General features: G+C 40.9%; 1 protein-coding gene across 6 annotated transcripts in view; it reads right to left on the reverse strand.

Annotated features, from left to right (window-relative positions):
- Positions 1-21380, reverse strand: part of RHBDD1 (rhomboid domain containing 1) — a 201228-nt gene that overhangs the window by 90792 nt on the left and 89056 nt on the right. For all 6 annotated transcript variants that reach the window (XM_058437850.1, XM_058437853.1, XM_058437844.1 and 3 more), the window contains 2 exons: positions 4236-4324; positions 2220-2282 (listed from right to left, as the gene is read on the reverse strand). In XM_058437850.1, the coding sequence (XP_058293833.1) occupies positions 2220-2282; positions 4236-4324 (152 nt within the window). The remainder of the gene's footprint in view (positions 1-2219; positions 2283-4235; positions 4325-21380) is intronic.

The raw sequence follows: 21380 nt of genomic DNA on the forward strand, positions 1-21380 counted from the left end.
GAGGCAACATTTTCTTGATGTAGAAAAACATTTTTCTTCATGCTATTTCTTATTTTAAAATAATCTGGCAGTTCTTCAATGAAATAAAGTCAACAACTCTAAACATCTGAATATTATAAAAACAAATTTGGTACTTATCAGACAAAACATGGGGAAAGAAAATGGGAAAGTTTTGGTGCCTTAAATCAGAAAGACCAGTGTGGTTAAACGTTCTATATCATCAATCATAAATCATCAACAGGACTCAAAATCTCATCAGTATCTATTATAATGAGAACAGATCTCCTCCGGTAGGACCAAAAATTTTCTATGGCTGTTTCACTGGCTTAAAATCTTCATAATAAACACTCCTGGAAAAACCTAGCAATCAAACAATTAAGATAAATAAATTTAAATTATGTCCTGAGAGGAATACTAGTTTAATTTTTTTTTTTAGTTATATACTTAGGCTCTGTAGTAAAAGAAAATCTGGTTATCATTATTCTATTAACTACTCCATCTGTTCCTCATACACATACCAGGATTTCATGGCAAAGGAGATCAAGAAACACCACCAAGATTAGAAAAATTGGTAACAGCTTTTTAAACATTCATAAGGTTCTTTGACCTATAAAGACTTTTCCAGCTAAGGACAGCCATATTAAGAATAAATCATTACTTGTAAGATATACATATGCTCTCATAAAAGTTCCCTAGATGACCATTAGCATAGCCACCTGGCCTTATGTAGCTCTGCCTTTGAAGAAATCCAATCACTTCAGAGAAGGCATATAACTATGGTAATTTTACAGAGGTTAAAAGAGGTAAAAAGGGCTTTGTATTATTTTCGCCCTTAATTCTCTGGTCTGTGTGACTGTGCTTCTTCCATATAAGAAGGAAAGAAGCTGTTCTCTTCAGTTCTCTTTTTTAAAAAATAGAAAATAAATCGAGTGCAAAAGAGAGAGAAGACAGTAAGTAGAACTGCCCTATTTTGTAAGGTTAAATTGGCAGAGTGCCAATCTCATATCCTTACACAGTAGAAACGGCAGGATCTAGGAATAAGATTCTATTGGAACACACCTGTATCCACTTGTTTACACATTGTCTCTGGCAGCTTTCATGCTACAAGGACAGGTTAACTAGTTGCAGCAGAGACTATATGGCCAACAAAGCCCTTACTGCCTGAAATATTAGCTGTCCGGTCCTTTAAAGAAAAGGCTGCTAGTCTCAGCTTTAAGCTATAGTGGTCCTCAATGAATAGAAACACATCTTAGTCCATTGGGGATGCTATAACAAACAGCCATAGACTGGCTGGCTTAAGCAACAGAAATTTCTCACAATCTGGAGGCTGGAAGCTTGCGATGCCAGCGTGGTTCTGGTGAGAGCCCTCTTCCAGGCTGCAGACTGCTGACTTCTTGTATCCTCATGTGGCAGTGAGGAAGCTAGAGAGCTCTCTGGGTTCGCTTTTATAAGGACATTAATCCCATTCATGAGGGCCCTACCCTCACGATCTAATTTTTTCCCCAAACCCCTACCCTACTAAAATCATCACATTAGGGGTTAGGGTTCCAACATATGAATTTGGGGAGGGGCACATTCAGTTCATTGCATTAAGACATGAGTGTTCCAATGGGCATGACTAACACCTGGCTGCTGGGCCTGATCTAAGATACTACTGTGTAGCCACCCCAGACTGGAAAGCAAAGGCTTTAGCCTAAAATAGGTCTTATGCTTTTAACAGGAAGCCCTTTCTATCTATTTACACAGACACTTAGAAAAATACGTTCTTCCTCATTAAGTCACACGGCATTTGTTAGAGGCATGCCTATTTTAGCATCTGAGGGTATGCAAGGGTTTCCTGAATATACATGGGATGGGCCGTGGAGAACTATACACCTAAAACCAACTTCTAACACTTTCCCAGCAGTAGAGTCTCAGACTGAGACTCAAAGCACCAAGGTCTAATATGGATCTTATCACACACGAGAGACCTCATACCAATCATACCATGTTTTCAGGCCTGAGTTACCTCCTTCCCTGGCCTTCCCTACCAACCCCCACAAATATGCTCCCTAGGCTACCCCTCCATCTAGCTTCCAGGCATGTCAGAGGCGCAGTTACATAACATGTGAACGACCCTACCACAGCATAAACTAGTAGTATCCTAAAGTACTCTGTAGAGCTAAACACTATAATTTTGAAAATAAGTTAAAATTTATTAAATGAAATAAAGTGCCTACCTGAACTATTAAAGTAGTATTGCTGTCCTGGGTAACCAACATTGGAGGAAAAACCGCCTAAACCTAAAAGAAACAAACATTTTAATGGCAGCCATAAAGCTTTAAATGCTAATTGTTCCAGTAATTAGGAAGTTCTCTGGGACAAAGCCCAAGGTCATTTCAAATGATTTCTAAACACTTATTAAAATAAACTCCCTTTTGTTTGGGGGCCAGCCCTAACAGGAAAAGAGTGTGTGTGTGTGTGTGTGTGTGTGTGTGTGTGTGTGTCCCTACAGGGAAAAGAATGTGCGTGTGTGTGTGTGTTTGGGGATAGGGAGTGGACAATGAAACCCTAATTTACACTCACTGAAGTTCCTTAGTCTTTGCCTGCCAAAGTACCAAGCCTCGGCTTTGATGTCTCTGTACAAGCAGAGATACTCTGGCTAAATGGAGAACCTTTCTCAAACAAGGTGTTAGGAGAGCCATGCTCCTTACCCTTTCTAGGGAACTTCACTCTTTCTTGTCCCTACAGAAGGCAGTAGGACTGTCTACTCAAGTCAATTTGGCACGGCTGAATGAAGTGAGAGAGGGAGGGCCAAGGGCCACACCCTCAGGGTGACCCTCCTCTTCCAGGAGGCATCAGACAGCAGCTTCCACATGCTGGGTCGTTTTCCATGGGGTTCCTGTGTCCTTCAATTCTTAGCTCACAGAAAAAAGGCCGAGTTCGCAGGCTATTTGCAAATTGCACTGAGTGTTCTAATTTTCCTATTTAATTTGCTATTGTATTTATTACTTTGAAAATGGAGTGGTGTAGAAATAAGTCTCCACTTATTTTTTAAGGCTTTTAAAACTAAGAGTTTAAATATTGTAATTATGGGGAAAATCCTCTTTAAAAATTAAACAAAGCACTTGCTTAAATTTCATAAAATGTCTGCAAAAAGCTTTACTAACTGCTTCATCAAGAGACATAGAAATAAGAAACAAGACATTAAACTCCCGAGAATCATCTCTTTTATCAGTACTAATGAGTATTAAATTGTATTGAAAATATAAAAACTGGACATTTTCAATAAATGAAGCTCCCGTTGCCTCCTCTAAGTACGTACAGTGGAAACACATTAATAAGCAAATGCGGGAAAAAGAGAATCTGCTTAGATGCAACACAGCCTGTAAAAATCAACCAAAAGTGAACACGACCTGCTAATAAAGGTGCCAGTGCAGTGCCTGGAAAGCTTTCTAATATCATGAATATTATATGGTTCTCAAGAACACCAGTCATCAGCACAAACTGTGAAACAAATTATTTATGGTTCAAGAAAAGGTAAAATAGTCTCAGAAGACTTCCCATGAATAAAAGATGAAATAGTGGAACTCAGTCTATAAAACAAGTGTTTGCAAACCAGTTTTCTTACAAGTCAAAATGAGAATCGCATTTAAAATTAAGAGGTCTAAAAAGTACAAGTATTTCTAAATGAAATATTTTCATTGCGTATCAATTTGAAGGCAAAAACAAAATTTAAAAAAGCAGGAGCTAAGCTTCAAGCAATGACAGACTTGGTTTGGCCATGCATGAATATATGGCTCATCCACAAAGGACCCGGTCATCAGTCTGAATTCTTTAAAATACTGGCCATGCACTTCGGTCCAGGCTTCATTTTCTTTTTCAACTTTGCCTTGCACATATATTAATTCATGGACTATTACAGAAGAATGCATTATTTTAAATGCACTTTAGTTCTCTGCATTCTTTAGGAAATCGTGGTTTTCTGCGGGTAGCATTAAGGTTGAGGGTATAAATATATACTGATATTTGTACCCTAAGAAAGTATCAGATTCAAAATTTAAGTTTGCAGCCTCTTTTGTGGAGCAATGTAAGGAACTGCACTGGTTGTTTTACCTTTTGGTTTAAAAAGAAAAACAGGCATATTAGGGAATTCCTGAGCTGAACCACAGGGAAACTTGGGGATGCTTCTGTTCACATTAAAATTAAGATGAACTTCCAACTTGTTGTCATGCCAAAGGTATTTTATTCTGTACCTGCACATGCTTCCATGATTGTCTTCAGAGGCCCTTGAGTGTACATTAGTCCAACAAGAATCCCAGCCAGATGCCCAGCAAAGGAAGTCCTAGGAGGGAAGGAGACCCTTTGTGAGTGTTTGTTCTGCTGCTGATTAGAGACATTCTGTCTTCTCATTAGCCCAGTGCATGTCAAATAGTCATAGTCTGCAGGCTTTGTTCCACATCACGTCTTTTATGCTAAGCAGCATTTAACTCAGTCCAAAGAACAACATCTCCTACCTTTAAAAAAAGTACAATGAATAACAACCAGCACATGTTTAAAATGCAACACCCCTCCTTAACCAGGGGAAGTGGGTTGTCTCCTCCAGAGCAGTGGAAGCATTTGGTCAAGTCATTATATCGCTTTCCGTTTTTTTCTGTACCTCTTACCACAAAACATAAATGAAATCAGTTTTCTCTGTTTGGCATTAAATCTGGAATTATCCAGCCATTGTGAGGGATGATGTCTATCTGTGTTATCGCATGGCAGACTGCTGCAGTTTTCTACACCATGGATGAGTGAAGCAGAGAGCAAGTGAAACTCAGCAAAAGGAACTGAGATGCCCACCTGCATCCACCCAAGTTGTCTTCATATGTATGTTTCAGTCACTCAGAACAAAGAAACACAAATTTAAATTTCAAACTTGAAAGATGAGTTAGGGCATGAAAGTGTTTGATTTAGGGCATGACAGTGGTTTAACTCTTCTTAAACTGGCATCTAAAACCGGCAATCACTTTTAAGATTTTCAGAGGTCTACTTCGCCCCAAATGGCAACACTCTTTGTGGAGTTCCCTGGCTGAATGACCTCCCACTCAGCCTGAGTTTAAGAAATTACTGGGGATTCTCAAAAAAAAAAAAAAAAAAAAAAGAAAGAAAGAAAGAAATTACTGGGAATTCTCAAAAACCTCTGCATGTTACCACAAACGGGGGGGTCCTACACAACGAGTTGTTCATGCACTTGACCTCAATTTCCAGCTGCCCGCCGCCCTCTAGACACCCCCGCGCACACATGCACACATCCACTGACACCTTAAACTAGGCTTTTTTGGGGTGCCACTCCCACTTCCCATTGGTAAAGCCTCTCATACCCCTCCCAGCCTTCCCATTCCTACAGCTACAACCACGCTTACTGCCATCTGGACTATTTGGAAACGCCCAGTGTCGGGCACAGAGTGAACCCCAGATGAATGTGTGTTGAATGAATAAAATAAATGAAAGAAAATCATCCAGCTGGTCTCCCTGCAAGCCAGCTCTTGCTCTCCAGTGCATCCCACACACGGCCATCAGTTATCCTCCTAAGGCAGAAGGCAAGTGGTGTCATTGCCATCCTCTGAAATCCACTGGCTCTCACAGAATACTCCGGTGTGTGTTCAAGCCCTTCCAACACTTGGCCTTGCCCATCTCTGCAAAGTCAGAGGGTGGAGACCTCATCGCCTACTACCTCCATTCCCACACACCCCACTGTCACATCCCCCAAACACTCTCTGACCACAGGCTAAGCCAAACAGCATCTCTGTCAAAAAATCCCACCCCAGTTGAAGAGTCGCTCTTTCCTTCTCCTGCCTCCCCTCAGAGCCGAGGCTCCTATCTTATTCTGGCACGAGGCCAGTCTGCTGGTGGCAGTACTTACACGTCTGCCTGCCTGTCCATCTCTCTCTGTCACACAAACTCCCTGAGGGCAGCAATGGCGTCTCATTCATATATTATACAAAATTAGAAGCTTAAAAAAAAAAAGCCAAGCAAATGAACGCATTCCCACAGCCTGGAATAGTGACCTCTCATTCCAGAAGGTGGGAAACTGAAAGTTATGAAAGAGCCTGATGGAGACTCCAAGAGCACAGCCTTTATGTGGCTTTCACATATGTATTCCAAACACCCAGGGCAGTGCCAGGCACACGAGAGGCACTCAAGGATATGCTGAGTAAATGGCTCAAGTGTGCCAGGACCATTTCACCAACACCAACAGGAGGTAAGTTAAAACCACTAGACCTTCAGCTCAGGGTGTTTGCTGAGCCACGGCAGTCACAGAGCTAAGAATCTGCCATTTGGTAACCTACACGAGACTCAGTCAAAACCAATACATTTCGCCTACTATGGTAGCAGCCTAGGGGAGAGTCCCTGAAACACTACAAGCAAGATGGTTCTGGGTAATTTTCATTGTCTCCAAGCTATGAAAAGAATTGTTGGCTCTCAGGAAAAGAACACGCAATGAAGAACATTTAAAGAGGCAAACAGGAGCCTTGTAAAGAGAACAGCATTGATGCTTGTTCCCATTAGCTGATTAAATGACACTATTGCCCCAACAAGCCCTCACATACATGCACACATGCTAAAAGTCATGGCACACACACACAGACATGCACACACACCACATATACGATTATTCCCTCAGGAGGGCATTATTTTCATCAAATATATCTACTAAACAGGAGTTCCCTGACCCCCGCCTTGCAGGATGTGCCACAGTGGTGTGACTTGTCTGTTTGGTGGCCGTGCATGCTTAAACCCCTTACGGGAAGGAGAGCACACAGATGGGCAGGTGCAGGAGCTGGGATGAGTGCCCCTAGGCTTCAGCCCCACGGCAACGTCCAGGGGTGTGTATCTGGGCCTCCTGAAGCCCAAGTGGGTGTGTGTTACAGTGTGCTCTTCTAGCCTGGCGGTCCACAGGCAGCTTAAGGGTTAGACAGCTCAGTGAACCCTCTGCCTTTTCACAAAGGCAGAGGGCCAGTGTGAAAGTTTTCTGTTTCTCTGTTTCTTCTCTGGCATCCAGGAAAAATCAGGTCACACATGGACTTGAAGGATGAATGTGGGGCTTTTACTGGGTGATGGAGGTGGCTCTCAGTGGGATGGATGGGGAGGTGGAAGAGGGATGGAGTGGGAAGATGGTCTTCCCCTGGAGTTTGGCTGTCCAGTGACATATCTCCTCTCCGATCACGCCCAGGTAAACTCCCTCTTGGCGTTCAGATGCTCCTTCTCTTCTCTCTGTTGCACTGTTCTGCTATTCTTCTGCTCTTCTGTTCATCTCCTTGCCTCCTTCTGGAGCCTGGGGTCCCAGGTTTATATGGGTACAGGAGAGGGGGGCGTGGTGGGCCAAAAGGCAGCTTTTGGATGCAAAAACAGGAATGCCTGTTCCCATTTAGGGCTGTGGGTTTCCAGGCTTGAGGGTGGGGCCTTTGCTGGGAACTGCCCTCTTCTACCCACTGTTTCTGTCTCCTGTCCATGTCACTACTTCATGTAATAAAAATATGGGATTGAACATTTTTTTCCCCATTTTCTGGCAAGAATAGTAGGAACTATGCTTTTAGCTCCCCAACCATGCTAAAAAATTGTATAGTCACCCCCCATTATCTGCAGACTCCCAACTGGATGGCTGAAACCACAGATGGTACTGCACCTTATATATACTATGCTTTTCTGATCTCATAATCATGACAGCTACTAAGTGACTCACGGGTGGGTAGCAGAGACAGCATGGACACATGGGGCAAAGAGATGATTCATGTCCCGGGTGAGACGGGGTGAGATTTCACCACGCTACTTAGAGAAGTGTGAAATTTAAAACTTACAAATGGCTTATTTCTGGAATTTTCCATTTTATGTTTTTGGATCAAGGTTGACTGGGGCTAACTAAAAATGCAGAAGGCAAAAACCACTGTACTTATTTTATCCTATGCTCAAGCTCAGTACAATCGGCCACCTATTAATAGTTCTCAAAATGACAAAGATAGTGGCAGTTTGAGGGATACAAAGAAGTAGCCAGGACCAGTTAAAAAAATAATAACTTCAATTTAGATGAAAAGAATATAATAATATCGGTATTTCTGAAACTCTGGTTTCAAATCAACCTTCATAGTGAAGCATATATGATATAAAATAACATAGAAGGAAATTTCAATTTAAAACTTCAACCTATTAAACAATTAATCTTGAATCTCATTTACAATTTAGAGTACAATACACTGAAATGAATTTCTTATCTATCTCTAAATGGTTTTCAGAAGTTTGAGTTATAATCTAATTGCCCTAATATAATTTCAAATATCCAGGGAAGAGAGGCTGGCAGTCCAGAGAACTCATTGCATCATCCTCCAACATTCAGCATTTTCCACAAAAGTTCCATCTCAAAACATTTAACTGGTCTTGTTTCATTTAAGCTCTATGAAAGTGTTCATTTTTAAAATAAAAATGAGATTATGATCTTATTCAATCAAAACTGAGAATCTTTCAACATTACACACACAAAAAAACAGGAGAATGAATTTCACCAATGTAAAAGGAACATAAAAGTCATTTTAAGAGGTAAATTAACTTTCTCCATGCCCTTGGTAACCCTTTGACAAATCACTTCCCTTCACTCTCTAAGAGATACCCACATCCTGAGCGAGAAGATAGATGGACCTGCAGACAGGGAGAAAACTGAACTGGGAAGGTGGTTCTCACCAGTCCTAGGGTTAGGGCACTTTACCCCCGAGCTGGGGGTGCTGTGGAGACAGAAAGAAGCCCTGGGCTTTGGGAGAAGATGATCCATCTGAATGCTTTGATCAGTAGCTGGGATCTACCTTCAAACGTAACAGCATCAAAACCAGGCTGTACTGTTACAATCATAATTAGACGTGTTAAACAGAAGTTGTGAAGCTTGTGGTCTCTGAATAAGCCCGTGGCTTCATTCTGTTCTTAGTTCTACGTGGAAGCTGCCATCCGAAGCAGCATTCAGGGATAATCCTGCGACTAGGAACAACTTCTTCTTGACCTTACTAGGTCTTAGGCTAGGACTGGGGATTTGGTTATGACCTACCACCCTCTATCCTATTCAGAGTAATTCCTTCTGGGACAGGACCAACACCAACTCTACATCCATGACCACAGCAACTACAGTAAACAGCCTGACACTAGCACTCAGTACGTAACTATCAGATGAGAGGAAGAGTGGAATTTCAATTACACATAATATACATGTATCTAAAATACACTGTATTAAAAAAACCACAAGTTACATTTGAATGTCTTTTTTAGAAAAATGTCTAGTCAAGTGCTTTACTCATTTTTCAATTGGGTCATTTGTTTTATTGCCAATGAGCTATAGTTCTTTACTTATTTTGGATATTAGTCCCCTATTAGATATATGGTTTGCAAATATAGTCTCCGTTCTGCAGGATGCCTTTTCATTTTGCTATTTCCTTTGATATGAATGGGCAACAGGTACATGAAAAGCTGCTCAACATCACTAATCATTAGGGAAATGCAAATCAAAACCACAATGAGATATCACCTCACATGTGTGAGGGTGACTATTATAAAAAGTCAAATGATACAACAAGTGTGGGCAAGGATGTAAAGGGAACACCGATACACTGTTGGTGGGAATGTAAATTGGTTCAGCTATTATAGAAAACAATATAGAGGTTCCTTACAAAATCTAAAAATAGAAATACCATATGATCCAGCAATTCTTCTTCTGTGTATATACCCAAAGGAACTGAAATTAGTATTTCAAAGAGATATCTGCACTCCCATGTTCATTACATCATTATTCACAATAGCCAAGATAAGAACACAACCTAAGTGTACATCAACCGATAAAGAAAATATGGTATTGTATATACACACATGCATACATACACAATGGAATTTTTATTATTCAGCCTTAAAAAATAAGGAAATCCTGCCATTTAAGACAACATGGACAAATCTAGATGGCATTTTCCTAAATGAAATAAGCCAGGTACAGAAAGACAAATACTGTATGATCTCACTCATATGTGGAATCTAAAGAAGTCAAACTCATAGAAACAGAGTAGAACAGTGGTTGCCAGGGACTAGGGATGGGAGAAATAGGGGGATGCTGATCAAAGGCTACAAACTTTCAGTTATACGATGAATAAGTAAGAGAGCTAATATACAGCATGGTGAGTAGAGTTAATAATAAACATTACATTGTACACTTGAAATTTACTAGGAGAGTACATCTTAAGTGTTCTCACCATACACACAAAAATGCTAACTACTTGAAGTAATAGATATATTAATTAGCTTGGGTCATGGTACTCACCCCACAATGTGTATGTACATCAAAACATCACATTATATACCTTAAACATATGCAACATTTATTTGTCAGTGATGCCTCAATAAAGCTGGGGGGAAAATACAAATTGTACATGGTCACCAGCTAATACTTGTTTTAGCAGGAAATCTCACTGGTATAGATAATGACTGAACACAGCCTCCCCCTGTCCACCCCACTACATACACTTGGACAATGTATTACACAAAATATATGTTCAATTAACAAAACAATAAATATATTATTATATCCTAAAATTGGTAACTTAAAAGCTTTACTTCTTCTGTTAGCTTAATAGTGACTCTCTTTAGAAAAATCATAACTACAATCAAATACTGACTGTGATACTGACATACAGTCACAGGGGCCAGGCACACCACTGCTGCCTTTAGCCATGCAGATCATACAATGCACACTCAGACTACAATGAGAAGAAAAATAATTTTTCCAGGGTCACAATGATTCTGCAAGGTAACCAATAACGTCACGATTCAAATTCAGATCATGTATCTCAACTTGAGAGCAAGGTAAGTATCGACATAATTTCACTTTAATAAGGAACAATAACTTAATCCAGTAGTTCTTAAACTAATTCAAATTCTAAGTACCTTTAAGCATCTGATGAGAGCCAACAAGCCTGTCTTCAGAAAAACTGTGTATACACAAAGGGCGTTACCTGTAATTTTAGGATGTTCACAGATACCTTGAACTCCATCCATGGACCCCTTCTTGAAAACCCTTGATTGAGGTGAATAATTCATCACAAACCAGAATTTCAGACATCAGCACCAAACCAAAGTAGTTCTATATTTAAGTGGAAAACATCTTGCTAGTACTCAAATCATGGCGGCACAGAGGAAGCCATTTATTCTGATTACTCAAGTTCATTAACTTATTGTCCAAATTCCTTGTTGTGTCATTGCTTCTGTAATGGTGCAACCTATTTCTGGGTTCAGTTTCCTCCTTGCCAAAATACAATGTTTCATAGTTCTTTCAGTTAATATTTGAGAGTGAAAAATTATCCTAGTCTCTGTATGTCCTAAAAGGTTTTTATTTCAGCATCCTATTATAGGATCTACTGCTGCTGATAATAAATGTACTGTCAGTTGGAAAGTCATTCCTCTGTAGGCAATCTGTCTTTTCTTTCAGTTTTCAAAGATTTTCTATTTATTTTGGACATAATGTCTTTATACCACAATCATTGTAGCTAGTTGTAGATTTATTTAACCTGCTAAGATGTGCTCTGTTTTTCAACATGAGGTCTCATGTGCTTTTACAATTCTGAAAATCCTCACCCATTATTTTTTGTCCAGTGGACCTCTAGATATGCAGCACTTGTGTATTTCCTGACACAGAGGGGGTGCTCAATATATGTTTATAGAAAAAAAATTTTAATAAAATATGAAAGGGTTACAATCAAATCAATGTTGCTATACATTATTTATATGGGATAGTGATAGTAGAAAGGCAATTTTGGATCAAAACTAAGATTAAGATATTATTGTGGATCTAAGTTATGCAAACTAAATACGAATATTATTAACACCAACAGACAGTGTTCTTTCCTATCAAGCCAGCTTAAGCCACTCCTCATCCATTTAAGAGGCTACTGTAAGGCTGAGTTAAGTGGTTATGCAAAATGTTCCTGCTCTCATGTGCCACTGTGACAGAATAAAAAACTGGATCTGTGACTGAAAGCTGTGACAAGCTATAAAGGCCCTCCTCTATTAAATGGCAAATTCTTTCCACAGTTGAAAAGGTTGTCCTCTCAAGCATAGCTCAGAAAGCAGAAAATGTAATACTCTAAGACATAATCTCACAATGTATGCAGAGCAAATGACTTCATTAAGGACGCAACTTGGAGACACAATGTTGGACAAGGTAAAGGAACAACGTAAGGTAAGAGGCAGTCAGCTAGAAGTGGCCTATTGTACTCCATGATTTCTTCCTGTAAAAGCAGTTAATAGCAGGTAAGGGCTGCACTGATCAGAAGCTCTGGGGTTTGGGGATCTTAATAAATGGTCCCAGATTCACAGTACTAGCAATGAGATGTAATACAAATTTTTCAGGTTTTTGAACACTAAGGCCACTAGGAAAGATTTTGACAGGATTGCTCCTTCTTAACAGAAACTGTTTTTAAACTTCTTGTTTTATGTCCTTGATGCCTCCTTCAACCATGATACAAGCATGATTGAATGACCTGGTCTACATGCTCTCTACCATGCATCCCTTCCTCACTGCACCTTTGTCCTCAGAAGTAAAACCTAGTCATCTTCCAATATTATGTCACCCAAAGGCAGCTATACTGACAATGCATCCTCTACAATCCATGATGATTTATTAAACATGGCACCAACTGCAGACACGGGGATGGAAGCTGACCACTGACATTTACTTGAGGACCAGAGAAACAGAATTTGGACAAAAACAAGGGTATTGCAAAAGTAGCAGAAGCCTTTTTTACAAAAGAGCTTCTAAGATAACAGACAATGTTTAGCAATTCCTTAGCTCTCAATTCCATGTCCCTATGCCTGCTAATAAGACAATTCCCTGAGCTGGTTCAAGTAGGTCGCATTCTGCCATGGCTTCAAGGTTTGTCCCCTCCAAAACTCATGTTGAAATTTAATCCTCATTGTAGGAGTATAGGGAGGTAGGGCCTGATGGGAGGTGACTGGGTCGTGAGGGCAGATATCTCATGAATAGATTAACGTCCTCCCTTGCGGGTGAATGAGATCTCACTTTTAATAGTTCCCACCAGAGCTGGTTTTTGTTTGTTTTGTTGTTGTTGTTGTTGTGTTTTGTTTTTTGAGACGGAGTTTTGCTTCTGTTGCCCAGGCTGGAGTACAATGGCGCAATCTCGGCTCATTGCAACCTCTGCCTCCTGGGTTCAAGCAATTCTCCTGCCTCAGCCTCCCGAGTAACTGAGATTGCAGGTGCATGCCAACACACCCAGCTAACGTTTGTTTGTTTGTTTAGTAGAGACAGGGTTTCACCATGTTGGTCAGGCTGGTGTCGAACTCCTGACCTCAGTGATCCACCCGCCTCAGCCTCCCAAAGTGCTGGGATTAAAAGCATGAGCCACCGCGCCCGGCCCAGAGCCGGTTCTTAAAGAAAGCATGGCACTGCCCATCTTACTACTTCCTCTCTCGCCATGTGGTCTTTGAACAAACTGGTTCCCCTTCACCTTCCACCATGAGTGGAAGTAGCCTGAGGCCTTCAGCAGAGGCTCAGTTTTGAACTTTCCAGCAGGTAGAACTGTGAGCTAAATAATCCTCTTTTCTTTATAAATTACCCAGATTCAGGTATTCTTTTATAGCAACATTAAATGGACTAAGACATACTCATTCATTCACTCACCAAATATTTAGTGACTATTATATTAACAAGACAAACATGGTCCTTGCCTCCTGGAGCTTAAAATCTAGAGTGGAGGAGACAGATGGACAGACAGACAGACACACACGCGTGCACACACACACACACACATACACACACCCCTCAAACTGTTAAGTGTAAGAAAGCAAGTCTACTTTACCCAGAACTGTCTGGGATGGCTTCTCAAGGAGGTGTCACTTAAGTGGCACTGCAGGATTTGGAGCTAGCATGCTCAGAAGTGGAAATGGAAGATTCAGGCAGCTACAAGCACATATGTAGCAGCTTGAGGCAGGAAGAATTTGGTATTTTAAAACATTCAGATGGCCAGGCACAATGGCTCACACCTGTAAACCTACCATTTGGGAGGCCGAGGCAGGTGGATTACCTGAGGTCAGGAGTTCGAGACCAGCCTGGTCAACATGGTGAAACCTCATCTCTACTGAAAATACAAAGATTAGCCAGGCATGGTGGCACGTGCCTGTTGTCTCAGCTACTTGGGAAGCTGAGGCAGGAGAATCGCTTGAACCCTGGGGACAGAGGTTGTAGTGAGCCAAGATTGTGCCACTATACTCCAGCCTGGGTGATAGTGGGGACTCCGCCTCAAAAAAAAAATTGAGATGACTAATAGTAAGCAAGAAATATGGGCACAGGGTGCTGCATGGATTTAGAAACTCACAGTGCATAAGGCCTGTGTGCCATGTGCCTTACGTGCCACAGTAAAGAACTTGAGTTGTTTTCTAAGTACAACGGAAGGCCACTGGAGGATTCCAAACAGGAGCATTTTTAGGAGTGATCTATTCCACCTGCTGAGAGAACAGACCCTAGAGAAGTAAGAATGGCCAAATTAAGCAGAAGACAGGTAAGGAAGATAATGTAGTCCTGGGAAAAGACGATGGCAGCTTGGAAGGTGGTGGTGGCAGTGGACTACAGAAATATTACTACTACTACAACAGATCTTGATAGGACTGCTTCTATTCCAGGGAAAGGTAATAGATAGATCTGGGATGTATTTTGGAGGCAGAGATAAAAGGACTTGCTGATGGACTCAGTGTAGAGGGTGAGGGAAAGGAAGAAATCTAGGCTTCTGGCTTGTGCAACTAAATGGATAGTGGAAGCATTTACTGAGATGCAGAAGATTGGGAAAAGGAAAGGCTAGGGTGAGAGACAATGCAAGAACTCAGTTGTTTTCTTTGCTTTGAGAGGCCTATGAGACAACAAAATAGAGACATCTAATCAAAAGGTAGCTAGGTTGCAAGTTGGAAGCTGAGAGGGAAGAATGATTCAAAACGTTGCTCCCATATTTCATGTGTTGATTCCTAGAATAATTGTATACAATTATAATGTTACATATTTATACATATATTATACACACACACACAAATATACATAAACATATCTAAAAACAAGATTATTAAAAAATATTAATAGATAATATGCGGGGAAGGTAACATCCCCCTTATTTTCCAAACTTCTTATAATAGTGTTTCAGTAATTTCATTTATTTTTAAATACAAAGGGAAAAGACACCGAGCAAGGCTCTCATTTTAAGAACAGTATTTCTCTTATCAATGTGGTGGATAAACTTAAATAGTTTTGCTATTGCTGGGGTGAGTAGTTAAGAACACCTTCCTCCATTTGGCACAGGCAAGTGTTTCTAAATAGTGCTCTGGATGAAAGTCATAATCATTAGCTTTGCAGTATTACTAAGTTTCTTTAGGATCTGTGTTGTTATTCAAATCTTCAAAACAAAATGACAGGTTGTGCTAAATTAAATAAAAGCAAAGGTAAGTGAAATCACACAAAATAACTGGACAAGAATCTCCCTCGACTCCCTTAATTGGGCACAGAGGTTAAAGAGTCAGTGAGATTCTGTGAGGCTAGTCTTCTTTTCCTCAGACATTTCATGTAACCAGACACATCCTAGAGTTCCCTACCCTGTATCTTCCATATTCCATGCTGAGTAGCTCCCACTGACCACAATCCTCTCCATCTTCTCTGCACCACCCCTTCCCACCCACACCCCAACCTCTTAGAAAAGTGGTCAGGAGCACAGCTACTGGGGTGAGACTGCAGGGCTGACTGCTGCTAGGCAGCAGGAGAGCTCAGAAAGGTTCACATGGCCTGCGAAGGTGTTAGCCCAGCAGTCTAACCCATGGTTGCCTAGCTCAGGCTTCGCCCTGGCTCATGTAACCGTGCCCGCATCTAGCCCATTTTCACCACTGTGACAAGCGTGTCTGTCTAACCAGCAAACCTGATCCTAGCCCAGAAGCCCTTTGGTAGCTCCCCAGTGTCTCTACGATAAAATGCAAGCAAGGCTTGTTAGGCTCTTCATGGACTTCTGTCTGCCTCTCCAGCCTTCTCTCTCCCCTCTGCCAGGGCTCAGCCCTACCACACCCCGGGCTCTAGCCACTCACCAACGCTAAGCATCCACCCTTCAGGACTTTGTATGTGCCATTCCTTTTGCCCTCCACGTCCCCCCAGCTCCTGATCATGCCAGGCCAGTGTGACCACACTCCCTCAGGACTTGGCAGAGGCTGCTCCTCTGGATGCTGCAGTGGCCTCTGTGCTCCTCCAGCATGCTGAAGCTTCCCTGCCCATTGATTTGCCTGACATCACCCTGCTACTTAATCCAGTGACTTTCAACCCAATCACACCCAATACCACCTTATAACCTAAATATCTTGTAACGTTCCTTCTTGAAATAAAATTTATGAATAACACATCTTGTACACTTTGTGTACACAGATACATATACAAACACACAATCACAAGTCAACATAATATCCTAGCTAAAAAATAAGAATAAAAAGTAATAAAATAAAATACTATGAATCATAGGCTGGGTGCAGTGGCTCACGCCTGCAATCCAAGCACTTTGGGAGGCCGAGGCAGGTGGATCACTTGACGTCAGGAGTTCAAGACCAGCCTGGCCAACATGGTGAAACCCCATCTCTACTAAAAATACAAAAATTTGCCATGTGTGGTGGTGCAGGCCTGTAAATCTCAGCTACTTGGGAGGCTGAGGCAGGAGAATCACTGGAGCCCAAGAGGCAGAGGTTGCTGTGAGCTAAGATGATCTCAATGTACTCCAACCTTGGCAACACAGTGAGACTCTGTCTCAAAAAATAAAAATAAAAATAATATGAATTACAAATGCTCAGGCACACCACCAGCAGGAGACATATAAAGTAGCCCTTTGCTTGCACCTATGTATGGAATCCTCATAAATATGGGAATAACAAATGCAGGTGGTTACAGATGCAGGCTTTTTGTGACTCAAGTAACACATTCAAGGTTCCATGGGTAATGTGAGTTTACGTGAGGTTAAAAAACTCTTAATTCCAAATAAAGCAAAGTACAACTTTCCCTCACTTTGCATTTACAATTTAACTTATTAATATAATTTTGATGGAAAAGTCACTGTATGTTAAATCCATGTGTCCCCAAAAACTGCTCTTTATATGAAAAGCACACTTAGGTTTTAGGCTCAGATAATCATAAACAGGTTTTTCATTTACACGAATGTCCTTTCGAGAGACCGGGTGTGGGTAGTGCTGTGTGTAGAGGACCATTTTTATCGTGGAGGTCTGTCCCGTAAACCGCGAGACAGCTAGTACCTTTGGCCCCTGCACCCCAAATGCCAGTAGCACCCCCGCTAATCATTAGGATTACTAAGAACAACCCTGCAAATTTCCAAAATCCCTCCTGGGGACAACGCCACCCATCCCAGTGGAAAACCACTGGCTTAGCACACAAAATATGCTTATTAAATGTTTGCTGAATTGATGACTTTTAATGATGAGGCTTCAAAACGATTTCTTTTCAAAGTACTTCTCATGTGACTATACTATGCAAAAATTCCAAGGATTCCAAGTCAATCTACAACATATTGAACTGATATGCAAGAAAAGTTCCCACCACAACTGAAATGCACATGGGGAGTTGAATATTTGAAAGAGGCCATGATCACTTCCACATTGCACTGTGGTAGAATAAATGCGACTTGGCACATGAAAAATGCTCTGCCATCTGCTATTACTATAGACAAAAATATTTCTGGATACCACATGAATGATTATTTGCACATTACCTCCAGAAAGTAAATATAAAATGAAAGAGAAGTTGGATTGTTTATAGCCTGATTTTAACATGTGCTACTGGTATGAAGCAAATAGATATTCCCGTGAGTTCAGTCTTTTGGAAGTATTTTCACAAGCAATGCCATAGCTAGAAATTCCATGGCCCTATTACCGGTAGATGGACTCTCTAAGGTTGCATGAAAAGACTGACTTATTGATCTTTGTTAAAGGAAGTTCATCATACAGATACATGAAGAAGAAAAGATGGCAGGAAATAGTCCCAATTGGAACTGTGCAAATGCTGTCTACTATATTTCCTTGTACACATCATAACATGAATGAATGCACTGCCCTTCCCAGGTTCTAGTCTTGATCTGCTGGTTCTCCATCCTGGCCGCACTTTAGAATCCCTTAAAGAAGTTTTACAATTTACTGCTCCTTGGGTTCCACTCCCAGAAATTACACAACATTGCTCTGGGGTAAGGTCCTGACATTGTTTATTTTTTTTTCCATTTATTTTTTTGAAACGTTGTTTTTAATTCCCCAGGAAATTCCAATGTGTTCAGGTTGAGATTCATTGATCTTAACCCAAAATTTGAGTTCTAATGGTGAGATTTTAGTTGCCATATTGGGCCAATAAGAAAAACATTTCGAGAGTAGGCAAGACTACACCTCACAAATTACCCCATAGAAGTGGCATCTGTTTCCCTTCTTGGTAAGTTGGTCTTACTTATTCTATTCTACTGTAATGCTGCATAAGAATTAAGTAGAGCTTTGAAAATGCATGCAAGGAAACATGAACTTATTTCAAAAGATTCACAAGTTCTTTGTACTTATAAAAACCTGATACCTCAAGTCAGTGTACTCACATGTACAAAAAGTCATATGCACATGGTCAAAGATGATGAAAGTAAGAAGTTAAGACAATCCCTGAATTCGCAGAGCCAACACCAAGATTAGGACAAAAACTTCATTGTAAAGTTAGCCCATAATTTCAGAAAAAGTAAATTCTGCTTGTGGTTAAATCTGATATGAATAAAAATTCTGACTATGAAAAACAGACATGCCCCATCTACTACATGACTCAGAGACCTGAACATGCCATCGACATCACATACTGCTCTGTAGCAGCTTTACTGGTATGTCTCTAAGGCACAGTTAATGTTAAACAAAGAGCATAGAACCACTAGCTAGAAAGTTCTAAAAGCTGCCCATTTGAGCTGAATCTGCTTATGCAATACAAGCTGCTAGGCTGAACATTTGCAGACAAAAGTCACCCTAGTGAAGCCAGGTGACCCCTATGGGCTCATCTCAGAGCAGCGTCACAGTCAAAGAAACACAGCCCTACCTCCAGTGGAGGCTCAAGAGGTGCAGATAATCCCTCATCTTCCTGGCAGCCAGAGCATAGGCATGCGACCTGCACTGGCCAATCAGATACCCTTTGTATCAAATACTGAGAGTCTAGTGATGATAGTCCAGTGAAGCGCTGACCAATGGCAACAAGCGTCCTGCCAGTTCTTACAGATTCTTCCAGCCCAGGTCTTCAGTAGTCTCAAAAATTCTAGAAGCTATCTGATATCCTTCCAATAAGTCTTTTTATGGTTCAGTTTGCCAGAGTTTATTTCTAGGGTTTCCAACCAAGAATTCTATTGGTGGGGTACAGATACTTATACAAAGGCCAGGGAGACAGTAGATGCATTTTCTCTAGGATTGCTAGCATTAGGATGTAGGAGCTGCTGGTGTCAGCTCTGTCACCATGTGGAGAGAACTCTTCTGAGAATGAAACTGGGCAGACAGACTTTCAGATGACCCCTGGTGATCCCTGATTCCTGGGTATTCGCGCCTTAGATAGCCCCTCTGCCATGAGCATAGGTGGAACCTGTGACTTGTTTCTAATCAACAGAATACGAGTCACTTCTATGATTATGCTATTAATATTACATAAGACTGTAATTTCTGCCTTACTAGCAGACTCCTTTGCTGAAGGAAGGTACCGCATTGTGAGCTGCCTTAGGGAGAGAGTCAAGTGGCAACGAACTGAGGGCAGCCTCCAGCCAACAGTGAGGCTCTTAGTCCAACAACACAGAAGGAACTGAATTCTTCCCACAACCACAGGAGCTGGCATGGGATCCTTCCCCAGTCAAGCCTTCATATGAGATCTCTTTGTTGCAGTCTTGAGAGAGCCCGAAACCAAGGACCCAGATAAGCCATACCTAGACTCCTGACCTATTAAACACTGTGAGATAGTAAATGTGGTTGTTTTAAGCTACTGGATTTGAGATTATCTGTTACATAGCAATAGATAACTAATACAAAAGCCAAAACAGGCGTTGGGGGTGGGTGGTTAGTGAGATAGAGCCAGGAGAGAGAAACAAAATCCTAATGACAGCAAGACTCTGAGTTTCATCATATCTGAAGTTCCTGGAACCTTAAAGTACACCATTAGAAATTTTAATAGTGTCCTTTTCTTTGATCAGGTTTGCTTGGGTTTTTTACTTTTTTAAAAAATTTTATTTTAAATTTTTATGGGTACATAATAGGAATATATATTTATAGAGTATATGAAATATTTGGATAAAGGTATACAATGCTTAATAATCATATCAGGGTAGATGGGTTATCATTCATCTAAGCATTTAAAAATAACTAAACGAAGATGATTGGAATGTATGTGACACAAAGAACTGGGTTTCTTTAAATTGTAACCAAAAGACTCCTAGCCAAGGTGACAAAAGATGACAGAGGCATTATAGAATCCAGCAGGCCTCAATCTCTCAAAGAGAATTTGGCTAAACACTCTATTTCAGCTCCAGAGTAGGCACACCACAGGTGGAACGGAGGACCTGATGATTCTAATAAGAATCAAGAAGAATGTTACCACACTGAAGAAATACTATTGCAGATGTTCATCACTGAATGAATTCCCAGAACCTTCTAACAGATACAGCACCATTCCTCATGTGCAGGAGATAATAAAAATATTGTAAGAATTAAAAGAGAAAATACATACTAAAGAATCCTGTAGAATGGCTGACACGTTGCAGGTAAACAAAATGTGAGTCAAAACTCAAACATCTCACTGTTTTAAAAACAGACACACTATTTTTAAGTACTTATTTATTAGTCTTCTAAAGGGCTCTCTAAAATCTGTAGTTATTTTATTCAGTAAATTGTTAGCAAACACTTTCAAGGGGATTCCATGATTTACATATTTCTGGAAGACTTGGACATGCCCTGACTGGCTTGAGCTTTAGCAACGCTCTCCTCGTACCTGCAGGTGACGGGTCAGGGACACGGAAATGGTAGCAGCCGGCCCATCAGCCAGACACAGACTTCAGCATTTGTCTTGTGCAATCTTTTAATTTTCCCAACAAGTCCATGACATGGGTACTATTACTGGTCTCATTTTAAAGATGAGGGACTGATACTTAGAAAAGTAATTGAATCAAGGGCCTAGGACTATGAAGTACAGAGCTAGGACGAAGAGGGAGTGGCACTCAAAAAAGGTGTGCTGAAAGAAGGAGAATTCAGTAAGGAAGCCATCCCCAGTACTTCATCCCTGATGGATATACCTTCAGCTGGCCTTTGCTCAGCATCTATATGTC

Source organism: Hylobates moloch, unplaced genomic scaffold, assembly GCF_009828535.3.
Source record: "Hylobates moloch isolate HMO894 unplaced genomic scaffold, HMol_V3 SCAFFOLD_1, whole genome shotgun sequence".
In the NCBI taxonomy this organism is placed as follows: Eukaryota; Metazoa; Chordata; class Mammalia; order Primates; family Hylobatidae; genus Hylobates; species Hylobates moloch.